Genomic DNA, 24888 nt, shown 5'->3' with positions numbered 1-24888 from the left:
CTATGAGGCATGAAACACAGATTTATGACTTTTTGGAAGTTATTTGTGGATTCCCCAGACAGCTATGTTCCCATCACTTATGCAGCCTTTAAGCTCAAATGATGCTTTAAAAATCCAAGTTTGGCACACACCAGACTCTGACACTGGTTGTCTGAGTAGCATTCAGCAAAAGTCAGGAAACCGCTTCTGCCTTGGCCAAGCCAATCATCATCCCGGACAACCGCAAGTGTCATTTGTACATGACTCTTAGAAACACTGGGCCAGCAGTGACCCTCCTTCGGCCCTTCCTTGTGCCTTTTCTCGTAAAGTGAAGGTTTCGGCCAGTGCTATGGGTGAGTGACAGCCCTTTTGTCTCCCTCACAATACAGAGACTCTGTATTTACTGGGAGTTTCGTTATCAAAGTAATGCCACCCACATACCACCCCAGACTGATGCAGACATCCAGCGCTTTTTACCTCCCAACACTTGTGTCCTCTGTCCTCACCGCACATTTTTTCTTAGTATGTTCTTTGCAATGTGTCTCATTTTATTTCGAGTTAAAACCAAGGGAGATTATATAAACCATACTCTCAGAGTCAACAACACATGCTTTGCCTGAGACCACCGCTGCCAAGGACATAAGGGTTCTCTGAATCACTTGCACTCTTGTCGCTGTCCTTCACATCACCCCTCTCTGACATGCTCTCATCTCCCAGTCATCAGCCTGTTAAATGTTCCTGAGTCCAGTCCACTTAACCAGATACAGATGTTCAAGGCTGAGTTGCTACTGCATGAGAGGCAAACTCGCCTCCCATCCATCCTTGGAGCTCACATTTCAGAACACAGCCTAAGCAGCAGGGAGGGCTGCATTGTCTAGTATTTGGAGTCTTCGTGGTTATTGGCTTATCACCTTGGGCTTTGTATAAGAATTCTTTATGGATGAATATCTGAATGTCACTTATATACACACATGTGCACTTCTGACTCCTCAGAGGTACCATAATCTTTCTTGAAAGAAATGTTGAAATCAACCAACATATCAATCTTTCCTCATTCAGCACACTGAATCCAGCTGATCCATGATGTATCTCACATTGTCAAGGGATTCAAGTGCATTAAGCAGACATTTGATGACAAGGCTAAGAGAATTAAAGGTGGCCTCCACTACAACTCTCGGAGGTCATCACCTGCATCTTGATATAACCAGCTGTATAGCTTGAGGTTCCCAGCCTAGAATGTGGAAGAGCCAAGACACCATATGAAATATCCATGTTTTAAGTCCCAAACTAGCAAGGTCAAACTTAAAGTTTGACAGGGAAGTATAATAAACTTAGACCTATTTGGGTTGTGGATATAGAATAAAGGACTCAGGTATCTTCAGACATTGACAGAGAACTGATAGTTAGAAAAGCCACCATTCTTTCAGACAGCTCCTGGTTGAGCAACCGCGTCTTCAAGGCACTGTGCACTGTAACCAAAGGCATGGGCTCTACCCGGTAGGACAGATCTAGTTTGAATATTTCCTACCACGTTACCCGCTTGTCACCTTGGTCAAGATGCCTTAGATGTCAGTCTCATTGACTGTAAAATGTTATATAGTGGAAGTCTCTGCCTCAGGAAGTTGATAACCATTGGGTATTTTGTGGAATGTACCTGGAATGGTTTAACAGGTATGCAGAGTGCAAATATTTCATGAATGTGAATGGGTGGAAGGCTGTGGTAATACGCACTGGCATGTCTGCGTTTGCAGTTTTCCTTCCAGCATTTCTACTGAGCAGATGGTGTGAGAGTGTATTCTGAAGTTGGTAGTCAAGAGAGGTAAGGGCTTACTGAAGTCCACACAACAGGGCTGAGACTGAAGCCTGTCCTCTTCCTTGAGCCCAGGCCTGCCCTCTTGTTACTCAGCTTCTGGGAACAGGAGAGATTCTAAAGAGATAATAGTGGGTGTTCTTGGAGGATTTGTCAAAGGGAGCTTCATGGTGGCCTCAGGAAGGGGGCTCAAATAAGAAACAAAATCAATTCAAATAGAACATGGCATATATTGGAGACACACACTTTAGACATCTTTGGATGTGTCCAACAGAAGCCAACAGTTTGTAGCATATGACTAAATGAGCAACGATGTGTGAGCTAACTTCACAGATCAGGCTCCAAGGAAACTGCTTAAACACACACACACACACTCAGAAAGAGGCGTGGTGGGACTGGGAAGTACCAGTGTTTTAGTCCGGTGGTCCTCCTATGTGCCACATGCTGGGTGTAGCCTCTAGGGAGGGGGAGATCTACTCAGCAGAGGTTCCTGATCCCTGTGCGGGAAGAGGCTGGGCCTTCCTCGCTCTGTGGCCTCGTGCCCTCCACGTCTCTAGGCACTGGAGTGCTTATCAGCAGACTACAGTAATCCCTCGGAGCAGAGCGTTTTGTTCCAAGTGTGACAAGCTTTTAAAAATGCTTTTCCATGTCACTCTACTTTTAAACTCGTATGGTGTGTTTCCGTGCTGAGTAATTTATGGCAGTAGTTAAATAAGCATTTTACCGCCCAGAGTCTAGTGGGAGAACAGAAGCCTTTACAGAGATCTGTGCAGAAAGCTCAGGGCACACACACAGGGTGATGATACAAAGCCAGAGCACCCTTGGTGACAACCAGGAGCATGATTTTGTGTGTGACCTTGAGAATGTGTGTGGTATTGGCGTGTTTACCCCAACTAAGACTATAAGACACGTTTCGTTTTGTTTTGTTTTTTTTTTTAACTTTTATAGTTCTTCCAAAAATGCTCATGAGCAGTTTCAAATTAGACGCTTAAAACTCGCAAGTTCTAAGTGGCAAGTTAGAGGTGAAGTCCTCTGGTGACTGTTGCTGCATGTGCACAGCTGAGCCACAAGCCCACTGCCCAGCTGTGAGCTGCCCCAGGAGCGGTTGGTCCTCTAAACTCACGGACTGCGGCTGCCTTCTGCTGTCCTTGCCCACAGCACATCAGCATTGGCTGTGTGGGGCCTCCACTCCAAGCAGCCCTTTGCTCTGGACACCAACTGGGTGTCCCGAGACTCTGAGCTCTATCACCTAGAGTGAGCATTAGGCAAGCTGGGTCCCCCTGTGACATCTGACTCAGCAACTGTGAATGCTAAGTTCCCTCCGGAATTTGATAACCTGCTTGAACAGCTGAGGAATCAGAAAAACACCAAATTACATCTGTGGGTTTATTACAAAAGATGTTACCGAGGAATAAAAGTGAAAAGAGGAAATGCCTGAGGCAAGACGTGGGTCAGGAGCACAGGACACGTGTAGCCCTTCCCTGTCCTCCCTGGCCCTGTACATGTTCCCAGCTTCGAACTCTACAAACCCACGGGCTAGGAAGTCTATGGAGCTGCAACATCCCAATGGTCACATCTGCACTGGGTAACTTCGTTAGAATCACCAAGGAAACACACCTCTGAGCATGTCTGTAAGGGAATTTCTAGACTAAGTGAGGTGAGAAAACCCACCCTGACGGTGGGCAAGCTCCATCCCACAGACTAGGGGCCAGAGCTGAATGCTAAGGACACGGTGTGCGCACCAGCTTTCTCCTCTCTGCTTCATGACTGTACGTGCCGTGTGGCCAGCCTTCCCCTGCCCCTGCAGCCATGCCTTTCCCTCTGAGAGTGGCAACCCCTAATGTACGCTGTCATTCTCAGGTCGCTTTGTCGAGTATTGCATCAGAACCCTGAGAAAAGGGATGAATACAACCCGAGTCCTCCCCCTGCCAGGCCTGCTGTCCCCCAGCAACCTGCTCATGGCCAGCTACCTCTCCCAACTCTCTTGGCCCCTCACTTACTGCCTGTGGTGCTTTGCTGTAATGGTCCCCAAGAGTGTTCCCTCCTTTTCCCACTCCCTCAGTGAATCCTCATCCACCTGGGGCTCACCCATCTCTACAACTTCCGTGCATCCCTTCCATGCATCGTCTCATCTGCCAGTCTTGAGCCTTAAGTTGTCTTCCCTCTCTTCATTCCTGCCTGACTTGGCCCCTAAAGTATGTTTTGCTTCCCAAGCTCAAGTTGGAGCTTTCTTGAAATTCCACAGAGCCCTGGTTCTCCTGCATGCCATACCCCACAGTTACCCAAGAAATCCATTAACTGCAAAAGTGGCTAAGGGCCCACTGCATGTCAGGTGTTGCCGAGAACACTGGGGTCTACTACCACTGGACAAAGCAGCCATTTCTTGCCTTTGGTTCCAGCAGGCGAAACGAGAAATAACACAAAATAAATGATCTGTTACATTGGAAGGTGCCGGAAATTTTGACAGAAGGAAAAGCAGACCAAGCTCACAGGAGGGGGAGAGTTTTGAGAGCAGAGGAGCACCCACGGTGCTTAGAGGGCACGGCCGAGGGGCACCCTTAGTGCTTAGAGGACAGGCCTTGCTGAGTAAGCTGCAAAGTCACCTAGGTGGGAAGGCAGAATATCTCAAGTAGCGGGGTAAGCGCAAGAGCATGAGGCAGACCAGTCAGGAGCCAGGAGTGGGCGTGGCTGCCTGAGAGGCATGGGCAGTGCAGGTCCATAGTGGTGAGGGCCTTGCTGCCCACTGAGGGAGCTTCAGCTTTCGCCCTTGTGAAATGACACACCAACATTCCAGATTTGCGATCCCAAGCTTCTGATTCTGAAATTCCCACTGTGACGAGAAGAGTTGCTAAGGAGGCTGGCAGGAAAGAGATAGGCACGGCGGCTTCCTCTGGAGCAGTAAAGTTGTACTTGTCCTCACTTGAACAGCAGTGGCAAAGGCCTCAGCAGTGTTTTGATGGTGAAGCCAGTCAGTCCCTGGTCCAGCGACGTAGGACGTAAGAAAGGAAGTGAGGCCATGAGTCTGACCCTAGGGTTTGGACTTCAGCACCCAAGATTGAGATGGAAGGCTGCAGACCCAGAAGATGCTGAGAAGCAAGACAGCAAGTTATGATTTGAGCAGAGAGGTGGATCATTCACCTCTCTGCTCCCATACACAAGGTAGGAATTGGGGCAGTGGATGGGAAGAGTCTTTACTGAAGGCAGAATCTGGGCATCAGCAGCTAAGAAAGGACCTTTGAGGATGGTTGTTTGGAGCTATGGGAAGAGCAGAACAAAAGAACATCCAGGGCTGATACCAGGGTCTTCAGCATTCAGAAGTCAGGGCAAGAAAGAGCCAGTGAAGTGACTAACAACAGAGGGAGCACTATGGACAGGATGGGGAAATTACTCCAGAGGAAGGTGGGGTCGGTCCATGCCATGCCGTGTGCTGTGAAGACTATGATGCTTGTCTACAACACTAAAGGGACCTGAATGGCAGGTGACATTGTGGACGCAGTGGAAACAAAGACTGTAGGGAGGATGAGAAAGAACAAAGAGACACAGAGAAAGCATCTGCCCAGGAGAGTGGAGCGGGGAAGTGGCAGGTAAATGGGGAAATCCGTGTTTTCAGTTGTGGATGTGAGGTAATCAGGAGGATGCGGAGAATGACAGGCAGTCCTCAGGTGGGCAAGCAGGACACAGTCTTGCTCAGTGGGGACTGTTAGCTTTCCCTGGGAACAGTCCACCCCCAGTCACTGAGTCCCCAGGGAGGCTGCAGAATGTCCTGTTTATTGTTCCACTGTCATCAGTCAGAAAGCAGTGTTGTGACTGCGTGTGAGAAACGGCATGCCGTGTTGAAGGTTGGATACCAGACAGGTGTGGTGGGCAGGGAACAAGAAGGAAGAGGGGCTAGAGATGAGTTCTTTCTTTCATCAAGAGTTCTTGAGTGGCTGGCAACTTAAAGTCACATGACTGTGGGTGTAAGGCCATGTCCGCACGCAGCTGCATGGACAATAGAAAGCAATTTGGTCTCCAGCTTCTAAACACCTGTAGTTCCTTCATGTTGATGTTGAACTTGGGGAAAAGATACAGTACTGGAAACCTTCGAACCTTAATGGCTGAATCTTCCTGCAGGTATCACACAGGCTCTTGCACTGTGGTTCGTGCTAACCTCCCCATTTGTACATAACAAGCTAATAACGTGGCTAGGTTCTAAGTAGAGTTGCTTTCTCGTTCTCTCCTGAGCTCTCTTCCTTCTTTAGCTCATAGCCTTCACATCTTCATTTCCTGCTAAAATCATGGCAGTCTTTCCCTTTGGCCTTTCCATCCTGCACTGTGTATTTTTTCTCCAGGGCAATCCTTCTAACTTAAAAGTCAATGATATAACCTGCTGCTCATGTGGGGGAGTTTGTTGATTGAGTGATTGATTTTGTTTGTTTTCAAATAGGCTTTCATCCTGTTCCTCAAGCTGGCCTGGAACTCACTACGTAATGAGTTTTTTGGTGGCCCTGCTAACTAACCTCCTCCCACTGTGTGATCATGTTGATTTGATGCCTGCTTATTCAGCCTCATCCCATGGTCACTTCTTAAACACTTGGGAAAAAAAAAAAAAAAACTGTCTTTTCTTATTACCTCCCTCCCCCACATCCTGCACATTCACACTCCAGCGATCCTGGGCTATATGTTGGAGGGTGCCAAGCTCTAGGCACCTGTCACCTGAAGTGCCCTGCCAGGTGCTTTCTTCTCCTTTTCCACCACCACCACCAGGTCCCAGTCTCCTCTTTGAATGAGACGTCGTATTGTACTCTCAACTGAGAAACAAAGCGCACCGTCTTCCCGTTTCTGTGCTCTCAGAGTGGAGCTTGTTATTCTCCTGGACAGATGGTCATTGGACTTACCAGTGACCCAACATGAGAATGAAGAGCAGGCGAGGAGAGCCCGAATGAGTTCAGTGACAGCATCCTGAGCAGTGTGAAGAGTCGGTGGAAGCAGGATTTGCCAGGGAGTGCTGTCAGATTCTCTATAATGCTCAGAGGAGCTCTGTGTCCTGTTCCTCCCCCCCCCCATGCGGTGAAAGATATCATGAAGGTGCCCTCTAAAGACCCCACCCTGCTCTGGGTACTCCGTATTCTTCAATACAAATTCTCGGTATTCGCACTCCGATGAAGTAGCTGCCTCGCCAGGGGTGACTGCTCTAGGTAGGACAGCACTAGGGATTCTCTCTAACTCTCTGGATTCCCCAAACCCCCTTCTGGTGCCTCCAGGATCTGTACACACAGTGGAGTGAGGTTCTCCTGCCTCTGCAGTTCCCCTCAAAACACCTAGACAGCTGAGCCCTCCGAGAAGTGAGAAGGGAATCATTTCCGCCAGTGGGAGAAATATTCAGAGAGAGAGAGGGAGTATCCACGTACATACATGTGCACACATGTGGTGTCATTCCTCTGACACTATCCACCTTGATATTTTCCACCTGGATAATTTTGTCTGGGGTTTTATTTATTTATTTATAGTTTATTGCTTGTTTGTTTTTTGAGAAAGGGCCTTACTCTATAGCCTTGGTTGTCCTGGAACTCACTGTATTGCCCTGGATTACCTAGAACTCACAGAGATCCCCCTGCCTCAGCCTCCTCTGTTTTGGGATTAAAGATCTGTGCTTACATGCCTGGCCACCTTGATTTTTTTTCGCTTTATGTGTATGGATGTTTTGCCTACATGTGTGTCTGTATACCATGTGTGTGCCTGATGCCTGAGGAGGACAGAAAAGGGGATCAGAACCCGTAGAACTGAAGTTACAGATGATTGTGAGCCACGATGTGGGTTCTGGGAATAGAACCCAGGTGCTCTGGAAAAGTAGTCAGTGCACTTAACTGCTGAGCCATCTCTCCAACCCCTGCCTTGATTTATTTGAGGCAGGGTTTCTGCCCGACCTGGAATTCACCAGGTAAGGTAGGTTGCTGGGCAGTAAGCCCCAGGGATCAGCCTGTTCCCATCTCTCCAACATTAGGACTGCAAGCACATACCACCACATCTGGCTTTTTCCTGTGAGTTATAGGGCTTGAACTCAGGTCTTTGTGTTCACAGAGTAAGTACTTTACTGACTGAGCCATGTGTGCACCCGGTCTTCAGTTATTTTAACTAAAATGTATTTACTTTTATTTTATGTGCATTGGTGTTTTGCCTGCATGTATGTCTATATGAGGGTGTCAGGTCCCCTGGAACTAGAGTTACAGACAGTAGTGAACTACCATGTGGGTGCTAGGAATTGAACCCAGGTCCTCTGGAAGAATAGTCAGTGTTCATAACCACTGAGCCATCTCGCCAGCCCCTAAAGTTACTTTTCTTGCTAGGTTAACAATTACAGCACCTGCCTCCTTCTCTAGCAGGCTGAGAGATTCCATGTCCTCTGTGCATCCTGCATTCCCACCTGACTCCGAGTCCTCTCTCCAGTCTTGGTCACATGTATGGGTTGTTATCATCTTCTCTCTGTACCCTGGACACTAAGTGCTGGTGTGCATGGCCACGCATGACCAGCGGCACCAAATGCCCTTAACGTAAGTCAGGTGGGAAGGATTTGAGGGTAGAGCCCATTAGATAAGGATTCACAGAAGAAGAGGCATGCTGTCCTTGAAGGGAAAAAAAAACAACTGGAAATAAAATAGAAAGCTGAAAAGGCAAGGTCATACCCTTTAAATTAACATGCAAGAAACTGACATTTTTCATGTCCAGTTCTGTGAGTGTGGCACCAGCCATCTGAAAAGTCCAGGCTCATTGGCAGTACACTTGAGGAATTGGCTTAATGGGCAGAGCACATTTCAGAGGGAAAGCATTAGCAACCCTCCAATCCCATTCTACAGGAGTAAAGCAGGTTACTAATGAAGTGGACCCCATTGTGGGTTCAGAAGTCCTGACCCAGGACGTGGGCACCCATGTGAGTGTCCTAGAGGCCCGCCCCAGTACTCAGAGCTGACATGGCCAGCTCCTCACCAGTTAGGGAGGTGGCAAGTGCCCCGTATTCCAGATCTAAGATACACTGACAGTGCCGCCTGCTTGTGTTTCCCATGCTTCTCAGAAGAGTCATCAGGCTGAGGCCCAACATGTGTGTGTTATTGTCAGGCTATGGAAAGCTTGTTTGGGGAACCAGGTGTGCCATTATCTCACTTGACCTGGGTGTGGATTCGTCTCCTTGGTAGTGGTGAGAAGCATAGTTGGGAAAGGCCAGCACTGTGGGGCCCAAAGCCTTTGATTCAAAGCCTGACTGTCCTGTGGCTAGCAGATGGCCTCCGGCAGGCCTCCTCCTGCAGCCTCTCCCAGAGGTGGCCCATCAGGGTCCTGCATGTCCCATCAGTGAGCCAGAGAGACTCAGCAGGTGAGCTCCCCACTAATAGAAATCCACTGCCCTGGCCGCAGTGAGTGAACCATCAGCCCCTGCCAAGGTTTAGTTCCTGATCATGAACAAATAGCTAGGATTCCTTGGAGCGAGAAGCCTGCAGGATTCTGTTCTGCTTCAACAGTACACAGTCTACCATGGCTGACTTCTAGGTAAACAGATTGAAGGGTCTGAGCTAAACCCTGGTGAATCAGTAGCCTCTGCTCAGGACAAATCAGAGTCCATTTTTGACCTCAGCTGGCACTACCACTGCTAACCTCCACCAGTAGTGTGGAATAAGAGCTCAGAGCAAGAAGCAGTCATTTTCTGTCTGCTTCTTCGCTTTCCTGTCCATAAATACATATGTGTGAAATATCTTTACATCACTTTAAAGGCTGCTTGAGTCTGGGTGTCAGTGAACTCCATTCCTTCTAAGATTTTTTGCCTAGAATGTGGATCGCTGTGTAACTGAGGCTGGCCTTCCACTGTCACTGCGCGTGCCCCAGACTCCTGAGGGCTGGCATGACAAATGTGCATTGCCGTGCCTGTCGTCCATCCTGACTTCTAAAGAGGTTGTAGACTCTGCAGGGAAGAACCTGCTTCACTGGAAAACTGAACTATGTAACCTGAGCATGCCCTTCTTAGTCACCTGATTCTGGCTCTGAAGGCCTTTGAGCCACTTTGGGACTCCGTAGATGGCGACGCAAATTCTGCCTGGGGACATGTGGTGCAATTGTGTGCAAGAAGACACTTTCCCTCCCCAACAGGAAAGCCAGTGTCCCTGATCTATACAACACGCTTCTCTGGTTCTCCTTCAACAGATTTCAGCTTGATAGACTCACTCCGATTTGGTGTTACAAACTGTTATTTTTAGCTTTGCCCTTTTGTTTGTTCATGTGTGAGTGTGTTCATATGTATGGGAGTTCATGTGGTGGGGGTGCATGTGGAGGCCAGAAGTTGATGTCAGTTGTCTTCTTCACATGTGTCCATGTTGTTTTAAAATACCATATTGTAAGTGTATATGTGTTCATTGTGTGAGAATTTTAGAATGGATTAATAAATTCACAGCAAATCCTTAAGAGTAGTTGATTGAGTGAGATCATTCAGATACTTTAATTTCTGGAAAGAAAAAGTAAAAAAAAAAAAACAGGTAGCTCACACACTTGGAATTGGTTTTCTAATGTAAGGAAAGAAGAAGGATGTGTCGGTTTGGCTGGTTCAGGTAGGTTCTTCATCTTCCCATTCATCCATTTCCATCATGTCCCAAGGGCTCAATAACTGCATGTGTCACACACATACACGACCGTTTAGTCCACAGGGTGTTTGGTGTTGTAATGGTGAGGGAAACGTCCCACTTAGTCTTCGATCCCATTGACTGCGAGTATGCCATCTGCAGAGGAAAGGGGATCACTTTGATTGACGTGGATCAGACCAGCCTGTCTTTGGACTGGAAAGCGGCCCTGTGTAGAACATAGAAGTTAGTGTACTCCCAGAACATCCACGTCTCCTGCCTGCCTTTATGGAAGAGAAGATTTTAGTGAACTAATAGATGAAGTCTACTGTACAAACATTGACTTTCTACTTTGTATCCTTCTTGCTTCAGTCATGGGTCAAATTTCTAATTACTGTTTCAAATACGTGGCTATGCCCTGGATATTGTTTCTTGGGCTGCTGTTTCACCACAGCCTAGTCCAGCAGCTCAAGAACTTGGTGGATAGTGTCGGCCGTGGATTATTATTTGCATCTGACTCACCGTGTAGGTAGAGTAGCTCTCTCTGAGCCTGCTTCAGCCTCATCTCTTCATCTAACAATCGCCCCACTGCCCTTCTCACAGGAATATTGGTGTGTTCCTCACTGTGCCAGTCAGGGGCACATTTTCAACGCCCAGTATTAGAAAATCCCAAGGAAAAGAGGAGAAAAGAAATTTTATAACTAAGTTAAAGTATACCGAGTGGGTCCTACTACCCTGATAGTGCAGCTATGTTTTCACAGTGGGGCCCTCTTTACCCTAGGTCTAGGTGTGGTCCTTCTCACATAATCCCCGCACTTATGAGATAGACACAGGAGACAGAGAATTTGAGGCCAGCCCAGGGTATGAAGAGTTCCAGGCCTCTCTGACTGACACAGCAAAACCCTGCCTCTGAAACAAAACAAAACACCACTGTAGTATGCAAACAGGGTGGGGAGACATGGGCGGGGTAAACGGAGGAACTTGCAGGGTCTCTCGCCCTTCAAACAGAGCTCCACCAAGGCTTCACTCTTTTCAAGAGCTCAATTTCCCTGAGCTGTGATCCCAGCTATTGGGGAAACAGACTAAAATACTTAAAATACATAGCTCTCAATAACTCCAAGGCTATTTGCACTTAAGAAGAAAGTCCTTATCAGTCTGTTATTAGTATAATGTATTTAAAATAATGGGCCTTCTATTGGTCCACTGGGTCCCTTGAGTCGACCAGATGGTCACTACAACTATATCACACTATACGGGAGCACAGATTCACTTGTCTGCTTCCCAAATGCCTCCCACTGTCTGTGACACTTTCTCAGATGCTGTCTAAAACACCCTCCAAACTGTTTTCATAATGACTCATTGAAACATCTCCTAGGGTCCCCTCCCCGACATGTACACTGCTCTCTCTGAAGACTACCCTTCACATTCTCTTTCTATCCCTTTGCCCTCTCACCTGGTAGCCAATCTGAAAGAATCTAGAGTCTGTTAGTCCCTTGCCACAGAGCCCTGGAGCCCCTAGTGTTGAATGATGGCAAAGGCAATGACAACCATAGATTCCCCCACCTCACAGGCCTCCAAGTCACTCCAACAGTCCTCAGAGATGTACTTGGTTACTCTTTAATGCTTGGTTTTTAAAATTGTGATAATTCAGAAGCCAACCCATTTCTTCTGTACATTTGTATTCCTAGAGTTTTAGCCCTGTCCGCTCTGGAAAACGTCTTTCATATTGTCATCTTCTTGAGTCTTGAGAATGTAAAATTTGCCCAGAATGGAATAGAATAGCTTTTGTGAGTTGGATAAAGTGGGACCCCACAGTCTGGTGTGTTGAAGTCTGGATCTCCAGCTGGCTGTGGTGTTTGAGAAGTTATTAGATTGGGAAGATGTGAATGCAGAAATAACCTATGCATGAGTTCATGACTGAAGGGCTTTTAGGGGGCAGGAACTAGTTGGAAGAAGTTGGTCACTGGGGTGTACTTTTTCCCCTAACTGTACTCTATTCTGCACTCGGTTTCCCAACTACCTTGCTTAGCACAGAAACCATGAACTGACACCCTGAGACCATGAAATGACACCCTGAGACCATGAGCTGAAAGGAAGCTTTCTTCCCCGATGGTGTTTGTCTCAGATACATTGCCAAACTGACAGAAATTGACTAATACAGCAACCTTACCTTGAGTTTATTTTCGAAAAGAGAAATCAGCTTCACTGTTAACGTGCTCTCCACACTGAGTGAGTTCTGCCCCCACTGACTTCCTTCCCTCCGCAGGTCTGCAGACTTGAGCGCCAGCTGTCTACCCAGCGATATCAAGGAACCCTCTTCGCCAATCAGCCAAAGATGTTCATTGCACCAGCCAGCAGCCCCCCAAGAGCCAAGCTGTGTGAACTGGTACTCCTGTGTGGTGGCCACGTCAGCCCAACCCCTCAGCTGGCCAGCCTCATCATTGGTCCCTACCGTGGCAAGAAGGAACCAAGGATCCAGTACCTGTCGGAGAAATGGGTCTTAGGTAGGAACCCAGGTGGTGGGACAGGGGAGGGTGCTGCTGGTCACAAGGCCATCAGGAGCTTAAAGAGACTACTGCTTTGTTGTCCTGGTAGTAAGAACGGGCATTGGGAGACATAGACGGTGCCTATGTGGTTTGGGCCTGAGATTACCAGCTCAGCCTCCAGGCGTCTTCCCTAATAGTCATGGACACACCTGCCCCTTACTGCCAGCTGAATGACAGTTCATAAGGAGAGGAGATTGCACTGGGCCTCGCCCTCTCAGCACATATAGGAAACCTGCTCACTCAGAGCCCACTCATCCTCAACCTGTGAACACCGTGTGACCACGGTACACTGGCTCTTGAGTTAGGTACCTGTACTAGATGCTACCTAAGATTCCCAGGGAGGAAAAGATACTAAACTAGACCTGGCCATAGGAGGCTATCTACACGTATGATAGCGACAGACAGACTTCACCAGTTATTCCACTTAGGATTGCAGAACTCTCTAGAGGAGAAAGGCCATGCAGCCAGGAGTGAGCTTTCCCAGGGGTGTCGTCCTGCCTCCTTCTTCTCCCTTTGTGTCCTTCTCCCCTCCTTTTATGCTGGGCTCACCATCCTACAATGGACTCATCCCAGGCAGGATGAACTCCAGACTCAGCTTTGAGAATAAATTTAATCTTCATCCCTGAAATTCTGACAAATGTATTGGTTTGCCAAGACTAAGTCCTGCAGACCTGAAGCAGTCTTTTTCTCACCATCATGGAACCTGCAAGGACTAGGCCAAGGTAGGATCAGAGAGATTCCCTATGACTTTCCCCTAAGCTTGCAAGTGACATCCCTTCCCTTTGTGACTTGCTTCTTTGAGTCCACACGTCGTCCTTAAAGACACTGGTGAGACTGGTTGAATTCCACCTGGGACCTAGTTTTGATGTAATGCCTTCCCTGGATTCTGTCTCCAAGTACATCTGCATTCTAAGGTGCTGGGGGTAGGACTTGAACATAGGAAGACTCAGCTCCACCCTAACAATGGATTACGCCACTTACAGATCCTTACCTGGTTCCTTCAGAGCTATCTCGTGTGTGTGTGTGTGTGTGTGTGTGTGTGTGTGTGTGTGTGTGTGTGTGTTCGTCCCTTTCTTTCACCTTTCCTTTGTCGCTTGTGGCTGAAGTCCAACCATCTCCTCCCCTTCTCATTCCCTCCTCTCTTCTCTACTCTGTCCTCCTGCTCCCCTCCTCCACCTGTTCCTCCCTCCATCCCTCCCTAGTCATCTCCTCTTTCTGTCCTCCTGCTCCCCTCCTCCACCTGCTCCTCCCCTCCAGCCCTCCCTAGTCATCTCCTCTTTCTGTCCTCCTGCTCCCCTCCTCCACCTGCTCCTCCCCTCCATCCCTCCCTAGTCATCTCCTCTTTCTGTCTTCCCCTTTCCCTTTCTTTCCCTTTCTCTCCTGAGGCTGAAGTTTTTGCTGGGTCCTCCAAAACTATCTCCCACTGTATTTATTTATCTCTCCCCTTCTCCCTCTCCTCCTTCCTGCTTTCCCTCCTCCTGGTTTTCTTATTCTTCCCTTCTTCCCTCCTTCCCCATCTCACCCTCATCTCTAAATCCCAAGGTTCTAGCTTCTCTCACTCTGTTCGTGATGTTGTCCTTGAATAGATAAATAGACAACCTTGTTTTCCAAAGTGACATTCACACAAAAATGCATACATTTTATGAATATCTTTTAAATGATTGATGAGTGTTCCTGTACATTTTTGAATAAGGCAATCAAAAGTACTTTTTACTACCTGCTATAGAGCAATTTGTCTTTTCCTTATAAGCTATTTAAAAAAAAACAAAAACAAAAAAAACACACTACCATTTAGCTCCAGTCCCAAAGCCAAGCCACTGTTTACTCTTCTGAGTACCAAGAATAGAACCTTCAGACATCACATGTTCTGAAGCCGGCTTCTCGTTTGGTTTCTTGGAAAAGTGCATCAAATTAACAGCTACTACAGACCAGAACTGGGCCCTGAAAACATGCCTGGGCATGCCTGGTGTCCAGTCTGAAACGACAGCTACTGGTTCTAGAGTTCGGGAGCTGTGTGCTACTCAGGGCCCCAGACCGAGCCTGTAGTCTTGTTATTTCCAGGCTAGGTGACTGGCAGCCCTTCCTGTTGCTCCCACGTCCTGTACAGTCACTGTCTCAGCCAGGCTAAGTTCTTCCGGTTGTTTTGTCTGTTGGCTCTGGCTATGGTTTTAGGGGATGACTGCCTACCTGCTGCATCCACCCAAGGCTCCGCAACATTCTCTGCATGCCAGGGCTGGCTCCGGGACCCTAGTTTCTGCTCCTTTCCTCCCCCTAATTGACGTCCTGCTGCTGACCTGGCATTGATTACACCAGCTTCTCTGCCCTTGGCAGCATCCGGGTATTGTGTGTGCTTCAGGCCTGCCTGTGTAAGATGAGTACCCCCCAAACACACCAAGTCTTACAGCCTGAGCCATGTATCTTTCAAACACTAATTAGCTCGGTTTTTCCTTGTGAATTGAATGATAACCCAACAGATGCCGTGGTGTACACATACAGAGGTGTTGCCTCCACATCTGTCCACCAAGCACAGATAGGCAAACATAGCTGAGTCCTATGCCTGCTGTCCACTCCAGACACTGCATTGTCTTGATCTTTTCCTGCTCACCTTGTGTGGTGACCAAAGGAGACAACACAAGAGCATGTGACATGGTGTGTGCTATGGTTGGCCTTCCCAGGATTTCTGAGTGACAGCGTCCCTGCGAGCATAGAGCTATCACCCCAGTGCCATAACAAAGTGACGTGTGTCCTTTGAAGGCTCTTACTCCCCAAAACTTACACTATTATAAACATTTCTCTAGAGAACATTTTATTCTCAGGCTGGTGGATTAGACTCAGGGATTGAGTGTTTTCCTACTCTGTACAAGGCCCTGGGTGGAGTCATCCTACGGAGGCAGAGAGAGAGAGAGAGAAAGAGAAGAGATTCTAGTTCTCAAAACATACCCAGAGGGGCTGGAGATACAGTTTGATGGTAGTGCACTTACCTACCAAGTATGAATGCTCTAAAATAAACGAGTAAATAGAAAAAAATATACAGAGATTAACAGGAACTTTTAAAGCATTGATTTGAAAGGAAAATTATTTCATGATATGTTATGAAAGCAATATTCAGTACTCATCAGTTAAGCTTATTCCAACTGGAATACACAGTATGAGTTTAGCCCAAGATGAGTCTTCAGGGTAGGTTGGATAAAATGTTTATTTAAAAGTGTTAAAAGTCCAGGCAATGGTGGTACACACCTTTAATCCCAGCACTTGGAAGGCAAAGGCAGTGGGACCTGTGAGCTTGAGGCCAGCCTGATCTACATAGTGAGTTCCAAAACAGCCAGGGCTACACAAAGAGACCCTGTCTTGAAACAAACAGACCAAAAGTATTAAAAGCTTTTTCTATCCCCTTTCAAATTTGTTAGTTCTCATCCAAAATGAAAACCCAAGGCCTGAGTGTGCTACATTTTCTTGGTTGATAGCTTTATATTTATTCTTATAGTTGAGCTTTGTGTGACCCTGCTGAGAAGTGCCTCAGAGAAAGTGAGAGATTCTTGTAAGAATTCCTCTAGCCTTGTCTGGTGAACCGTTAGCATTGAGCATCCTGCCTTCCCGGCCATTGTGTGTTGCTGACATAGGACATGAATGAGTGCAGAATGTCAGCCTGTGGAATTCAACAGGAGGCATTTAATCCTTGCCTTACTCACGCTCTCCACAGAGGGTGGCAGATGCCACGCTGCCTTACAAGGAATCTGTGTTCCCCGTCCACTCCCTAGAGCCCATTTTCCCTGAAACAGCACTGTACTTGGGCCAACATTCTCCATGAATCATTCAACCAGGAGGAGAAATGGGGATTTTTGAGCAAGAACACCCCTGTGGGCACTTGAATATACATGAAAATCAACAAGAGAACAAACATCAAATTCCTGGTAGCAGGAACCAGGCACTACCTGTCCTAATGTCAGTAATATGGGTGTTATTTAAAACTATTTCCTAATTGTTGGGTTCTCCTCAGCACTCCCACAAGGTATAGTTCCCATTTTATATCTCAAAGATCCCAGGGTCTAAGGCCCCTAACTGATGAGAAAGAGGCACACAGAACTCTGCACCAAGAGCTGTCAAGATGTGTGACTTGGTGCTATGGTCGGTCATTCCTGGTCACGCCATCCCCTCCCTTCGATGTTATTAAATAATATGGGTTTGGCCTTTCTCGTGAGACTGATTCCAGTCTCTGCCTCCCTTTAATTGTCTGGGCTACATTCAAGAGATAAGGCATACGTTTATGCTATTGTGGGGAGATAGTGCACTATTCTCCACAGAGCTGCCAGAAAAAGAAAGCTTAGCCTTGACATGACTTCCGCACAGCTTACAAAGAACATTTGACTATTGCCCATGTCAGAGCTCTCAGGAAAAAGGTCCCTGATAGCTTGGGGGCCTTCCCATGCTGTCCTGGGCTATTCATTATGTCCCCACTGGCTGATCAGCTAAATGCGTTAACTGTGGCTTTCTGTGAATCAAGGCTAATCTGGATGACATGTTCCCTGGGGATTTATAATTAAATGGACACATGAGGGTTGGCCAAGCTCACCTTGTCCCATTTCCCAGTTGCACAGATAAGAACTAGTCACAGAAGGCTGAGGGTCCAGAAAAGAAACCAGAAGAACTGGAGGCCAGTCTGCCCCTCCCCTTCCCATGTGTTTAATTTATCCTTGCCCAGGAATCCAGACCCAGCAGCCCACCAGCCATACTGAGGGAGATAAGAGTCTGTGCGTTGGCTGCTGGCGCGGGATCTTAGCTTTGGTTTGGGAAATATGTGGAAAGAATAGACTCAGAAAAGGCCCCTAAGCTCTCCCAATACGCCAGGTGATTGTCCTTGAGCTTTCCTGGCCGCCCTTGTTCATCTCAAGCCAGTTGTTCCTTCAGCCTCCCACAGCACAGAATGCCACCTCTGGACCACAAAGGCATCTGTGTCTTCAGCTCTGAGCAGAAACGGTATCACTGCAGCAGCATTTTATATCCTCCAGAAGGAACGTGCGTCAGGGGGAAGTCACTGTGGCCATTAGCATGGTTGTGCTCGGCACTTGTGAGGTGACAGGCACCTCTCTAAAACCTGCTGCAGAGCTCAGAGGTTTACAAAGCTCGGCAGCAGCCCCACTCCTGAGCAAGACCCCCAGCGAGTAACAGCGTCTAAAAGACCCCCTAGTGCGTTGCTACTGATCACTCATCCTGCCTTTGCTCGCTGGCTTGGTTAACTGATGCCCTGGGTTTGGGCCGAAAGCTGGCTTTCTTGTGACTCTGGGATATCTTGGGCTTGGGTTCGTTTTTGTTGCAGTTGTCTGCCAGGCAGTTTACCAAGTGATGGGGTTCAAGTGGTTGATATAAAGCCCACAGGGAACTTAGGGTGTGACTGCATTTGGAGATAAGACTGTGAGAGAGGGCAAAGGGTTAAGTGCTCATAAAGGAGAATGTTGATCCAATTGGATGATTTCTCTTCTAAGAAAGAGGAGCCACGCGTAAGAAAAAGGCTATGTGGTAGGGATGCCAGGAGCCATCAGCCATCAAGAGACCTCAAGAGAAACACCTTGACTTCAGGCATCAATGCAGAACTGTGAGGAAGTAGATAAAGACTGTTTGCCTCACCCTGCCTGGGGTCCTCTGTTATCACAGCCTGGGTTACCTTAGTTCACTGAGTCCTGAGGTCCCCTGTGGAAGATTTGGGTAGATTACAAAGAACTCCAGAAACCAGCGCAGCCACCTGATTTCAGGTCATCACCTTCCTCATAAGGAGTGGGGTTTATACTGGTAGTGGAAGTTTCCTTTGATTGTAAGGCTGCTGATTGGTAGACTTGCCATTATCTGCCACTGGAATATTGCAGAGCGTTGCCTGGCAAACAGGCCTGGGGCTGAGGTGTCCCACCCCAGAGCGAAAGACAATGAGCCTCCCAGCTTTCCAGCAGGGAAAACAGTAGTTGCATGAAATTATGCTGTTTCAATTTACCATCAGTTCTTTCTTAAACATCAGTGCTAGAAGATGAGTGGCAGTAAGATCACCTTGAAACCCAGGGGGAGAAGTGTCACCCTCCCAGATGTTAACAAGCCAACACAGAGAAGACCATGAAGCTGGGCAGTAGTGAAGCCCCATCTTCTAAATAGTAAAATGCAATCAATACTGAGAAAGGAAGGCAAAGCGGCCATGAACAATACTGCAAATTCGAGACAGTTGCACATATAGTAGGGATGTTTGATGACCAAATTCATGTTGATAAGTTTGAAAATGAAATGCCAAAACCAAACCAGGGAGCGGAAAACATAAGCCAACTGGGCATCACAGAGAGTGAAAAAGAATCAGGGTGTCTCCCACCATCCACCAAAGTGCTGCAGAGGACAGGGGACGCCATCACAACACAGACCGATGCTCAACTGGCTCATCAGAAAGTGAGAAAATGAGCAGCAGTTATACAAACCAGCTTTGTGGGAAATCGGCATAGCCTCTAAAGGCTGACAGCCACTAGAATATGCCCAGTCGAGGAAAGCCATCTGCAGAATGGTGTAAAAGTGCCCATGTAGTAGATGGCCAGATCTCGGTCCCCCTCCACAGTCAGGGAGGAGAGCGAGTCTGTGCTGCGGCGGCGGCTGCTGCTGCTGCTGCTGCTGCTGCTGCTGCTGCTGCTGCTGCTGCTGCTGGGGCTTTGCAAGATGGAGCCTCACCACCTCACGGACTGGAGAGTGGGCGGGAAAAGAGGTGGGCGTTCTTCATCGACCCTGAAGGGAGGCAGCAGAAGTAAAAGCAGACAAATGAGAGTTTATCAGAATGACAGTTTCATAAAGCGCATGCCTAAGCCGCCTGTGATTCAGAAATAATAATAAGATCAGTGTTAAGAGATGGGACAATGAATGTAGACAAAATCCAAATCTGCAGCCCATGACAAAAAGAAGTCAACAAAACTAACCACTGGGGAAATGGGAACCAGAACCCCACACCCATTATGATGGGTACTACCCCCACACAGACCAAAAGTTAAAAAATAAAAACTGTTCAAGAAAATGTGGGTAATTGGAACCGCTAAGGGAAATGTAAGTATTGTGACCACTAAGGAAAACACCATCTTGTTACCATGTCACCCAACAGCTAGGGCCACTGCTTAGCATACATATCCCACCCCAAATATGAGTGATGAGTCTCACAGGGTGTGTATGTCTGTAATTATAGCAGCATTATTCACAGTGGCAAAAAGGCGGAAACAACCCTAAGTATCAATTGACAACCAACAGCAAGGCAAACACAGCATGTAAACAGGGTGTAGTGTCTCCTGCCTACAAAAGGAGATCCTGATACCTGCCCCACGTGGACATTATGCTCAGTGGAATAAGCCAGGCACAGAAAGACAAACCCATGCTCATGATATCCCTGGGACAGAGACAGAACATGTGACCAGGATGCCAGAAACGATGGCAGGGAGCATGGGAGTGGCAAGTTGCTGTGTAGTGGATACAGAGATTTGGTCTGGGATCATGAGAAAGTTCTCAACGTTTGTAAGTGCTAGCGGTTGCACAGTATTGTGAGCGTACTTTCAATAGCGTTGAAGTGTCCAGCCAAAATAGCTAAATGATGAATTTATAGTTTGTATAGCTGATATGATATCTCCTATATAATGTTAGTAGTAGGTTTTACCAAAAATAACAAATTATTGCAGAACTAAAAAAGGAAGTTATACACCCTATTTTTCAAGGCTAATGATCTAAGTATAATCACCCATTTTTTGCAACATGGATATCAAAAACCTAAAATAAAATCTTAGTGAATCAAATTTCATGGTGTGCTAAACATAAAATGCACATAACCAAGTATCAGCTCACAAATATGAGAAAATAAGTAGTAGCATGGTTTTTCTTCATCTGTTGTTTCCCCAGTCTCCTTTTCAAATCTGTATTCCTATGTTAGAGTCAATATATTAATTTCCTTTTTATAAAACTTGGAAGTTTTGATTATATTGAACTTTCAGATTAAGTAGAAAGAGGCATCCTTTTGACAGGTTGTTCTCTCCCTCCCTCTCCCCCCACCCCCACCCCCACCCCCGCCCCTGGGCCTTATAAAGTGATCCTGTAAGATTCATTGTGTAAAACTGAAAGAGCTCCAAAGAGTTCCTACAACCTGAATGGAAATATGGCTGAATGACTTTATAGACAGGATACAGAGAGCATATCTTCACCTGAGGCTCAAAACCCAGGTACAATTAAACGAAATGTCAATATAATGTAAACACATAAAGAAGACTGTAGCTTTTACCTGGCACAGGTGTATACAAGAAAAGGCAAAAACAAAAGACAGCAACAAAAACATAATGCAGCATGGCAAGCTCAGCAAAGGTATAAACCATAAGGACCTTTTCACCATTGCACAGTAGACTGAAGGGTGTGCCCATACTGACAGCTGTCTTTACCATACATAATAATGTGTGTGTGCGCACGCGTGTGTTCACAAGTGCACATATATGCACAAATGCTACTCAGCGTGTTCCTCCCCTCTGGAGCCAAGCCCACCAGGGAATCCCTCACCAGTTCACACTCTTATATAGAGGCTTGTCTGTACAGGAAGGTAACAGGTAAATTCTCGAACACTTTCTTAAACCAAAACTAACATGAGCTTTTTTATTTCTCCTACTTTCCCTTCATTTTTTATTTTTTATTTTTTTATTTTTTTTTGGTTTTTCGAGACAGGGTTTCTCTGTGGTTTTGGAGCCTGTCCTGGAACTCACTCTGTAGACCAGGTTGGTCTCGAACTCACAGAGATCCACCTGCCTCTGCCTCCCAAGTGCTGGGATTAAAGGCGTGCGCCACCATCGCCCGGCTCCCTTCATTTTTTAATTTCTAGAATGAAGCCCCTTTTCTACCTGTTCCACGCAACCATCATGGCTGTCCATCTTTCATTAACATCACTCTTCAAGGCCCTTTGAGGCTTCTGTCTGATTATGCGATTGTGATGGGAGACAATGTAACCATTCTAATTAAGCTTATCAGCCAGCGAGTACCCGCAGTCTGCTGTGTTCCTTTTTTCTCTTTATAGTAAGAAGACAGTTGTGGGTAGTAAGCTTCTTAGTATTGAAAAATGATAGTATATTTGTCATATCTTTTATTCCTGTGGCCAGAATTCTGAGAAAAATGAGAGACTATATCGTAGCCCTCGGTTCAGCAATCTTAGTGCACTGTTGGCTGGTTCTACTATTTGGGGGCCATGGGTGGGCAAAGCATCACGATTAGGGGTGTACATTGAAGAGCAAAGCAGCTTGTGGCAACTGAGAAGCTCGGAGAGAGGAGAGGGTACCAGGGCAAGATCCAGCCAGGGACCCACCTCAGACACTTACTTCCTCTGCTAGGCTCCAGCAACCACTAGGTGGAAACTGAGTTTTCAACACAGACCTGTGGAGCAGTACATATCCCAGCCATCGCAGAGGGATTGTGGCCACCACTCTGTGCTGACCTAGCTCTCCCTATGACTGGTACATCTTATATTCATGAAGTAATTACTTTGCTTTATTTTATTTTACTTTTAAAGTCCGGTGTACTCTGAGGACAAATGGGACTCTGCCCAGTCCTGAAACATTTAAGACATTTCAGCTGTCATTTTATAAGACATAAATAGGATTACCTGTGTTGCAACCAGCTATCTTAACTGTCAAGCTGTCTTTTTCCTCCTCTGCTTAGATTCCATCACCCAACACAAAGTCTGTGACTTTAACGACTACCAGTTGCTACAATGAGAGACATCTATGGCAGCAGTTCTCAACACTCAAGAAAAACAACCCTGGAGAGAAGGAACCAGCATACAGCTTAAGGCCTAATGTCACACATTACCTTGTGTGCTGCGGTTTTTATCTTCAGTATGGGGGGGCGGGTGTTGCTGAAGATTAAATCCAGGGCTTGCTAAGCAAGCATTCTATTAAGCTACCTCTCCAGCTTTGATCTTCAAAACTCTTTTATGTAACTCATTCGTGACTCATATTGTATTTCAGAGAAGCCTTTATGGCCACCAGTTGGGTTCTTTACACAATACTAATAATGACCATGATGAAGAGGTCACAGAACCTTTGTCTTCAAGATACTTTACTCCCAATAATAGAATGGAAATTGATTTAAATTCTTTAGTCCTAAATGATCAAATGACCCCCTAACTTTCTTGTCTTGGACTCAGAGGTCTTTATTTGTGTGCTGTGTCTAGATAGCAAGGACAACCAGGAATCACTAAGATTATACTTAAGCTTCTGGATGCTTCTCAGAGCAGCTGAGAATGATGGGCCTGAAAGTTTTGTGCCACAACTGTGTCGACCTTCGGAATAGTTACCCCAAGTTTGCCTACGGAAAGTCAGCTGCTGGGACTGAATTATGTCGGGGGTGTCCAGCCCATGGCCCAGGTGTCATGTTTGTCCAAGGATAACTATGAATGTGACTAATACAGAATTATAAACTCACTTAAAAGTATTATAAGATTGTGTGTGTGTGTGTGTGAGTGTGTTTGGGTGTGTGTGTGTGTGTGTGTTGAGGGGTAATTCAATTGCACAGTTCTTCTGAGTGAACTTCGTAGATGACCACACTGCATTGCAATTTGAAGCTTGCATACACTATCCAGTTGAACCCTCTTCTTTGTGCTGCACAGGGTCTTGCTATACAGCCCAGACTGGCTTGGAGCTTGCAGACCTCCTCTCCATGTCCCATATTTTGGCTTATTCTCATGTGACACCACATTCTCGTGCTGCTCAGGCACCTAACAGAGATACTGAATCTCAGTGAACTTGAAGGTGTGACTCGGCCCATTGCGGTTTTCTGTGTTGGGATTGGTTGCTCATGTCAGCTGCTGTTTCCAACTCAGTAAGTCTCTACTTCCAAACTTTTGTCATTTCAATGATAAGCAACTGAATCATACAATATGTGATTTTGTGGCATTGGCCTTTCTTTTCACCATGTAATTAATGCTCTGATGATTCATTCATGTCATGTGTGTCAGCAGACAATTCCTCTTGTTGCCAAACAGTATTCTGTGGCATGGCTGTTAGCCGCTTTGTTATCCATCCCCTGAATAAAGTCAAGGAATGAAGCCCAGTGGGAACGGCCCTCTGAAATCTACAGCAATTTGTGGTGTCGTGTGTCTGGGTGATCCAGCAGTTCAAGCGCCTTGGAAGGAGTAGATCAATGAGAACAAGAAATACCCCATTTATCACTGTCTCCCTCTTCTATACTCTGAATAATTCTGTTTTCCATCACAAATCCATAGCTTGAAGTCACCACTCCCAAATAGTGTTAGGAGGTTTTAGAGAAATGACCAGGTCATGGAACCCTAAAAAGAGACCTCATGGCAAGCTCTTTGCTTCCCCCGCCACATGAGGATACACCAAGAAGGCATTAGGAGTCCCAAAAATGACTTGTTCAAGCCATTCCCTAAGTTATTCGTGTACCATGAACTTTGGAGTCTCCCAGTTCTGTTGATCATTGGGAAAGTGCCAGCACCCAGTCTGTACCACACCCAGGCCCTGAGAGGGACATAGCATTGTCCTGAGAAGCAAAGGAAGACAAGGATGGTCACTGCAAAGAGTTAGGGTGGAAGTCAAAGCAAGACAAAAGGAAAGCATGTATAAATCTGTCAGTAGCCAGATTTCACAGGTACCTCTACATGGTGGTATTCCCTTGTAGGCTACCAGCTTAAGGTCAGCATCAAGAGCAAGTTGCTGTCCCCTCCCTGTTTGCATGTGTAAAGCCATTAATCTGTTTGTATGCAAATGGTAACCCCTTGTGTGACCTAATGCAGACTTGGCTGATTAAATCCTTGATTGGTTGCCTTCGGTCTCCAGTTCTTCACTCAACTCCCCCTCCCCGGAGCTCATGACTATTGAGATCTTGCCCGCTAAACATGTGGTTGATCTTTCTGGCAACCAGCCCCACCAGAAGCTATCTAATGCCGTCATGAGGAGGTTCCCTAGCATGACTTCAGGAATGTATTAAATGG

The 24888-nt window shown here is 46.7% G+C and overlaps 1 protein-coding gene across 1 annotated transcript in view; it reads left to right on the top strand.

Moving 5' to 3' along the window:
• The window catches only part of Mcph1 (microcephalin 1), a 193419-nt gene extending 168756 nt beyond the window's left edge, over positions 1-24663 (top strand). The window contains exons 13-14 of the mRNA XM_057752627.1: positions 12632-12869; positions 22596-24663. Of these exons, the coding sequence (XP_057608610.1) occupies positions 12632-12869; positions 22596-22651 (294 nt within the window). The 3' untranslated portion in view covers positions 22652-24663. The remainder of the gene's footprint in view (positions 1-12631; positions 12870-22595) is intronic.
• Positions 24664-24888: the final 225 nt, after the last annotated feature.

This window comes from Chionomys nivalis, chromosome 20 (assembly GCF_950005125.1).
Source record: "Chionomys nivalis chromosome 20, mChiNiv1.1, whole genome shotgun sequence".
Taxonomy (NCBI): Eukaryota; Metazoa; Chordata; class Mammalia; order Rodentia; family Cricetidae; genus Chionomys; species Chionomys nivalis.
This window is presented reverse-complemented; position numbering and strand designations above follow the sequence as displayed.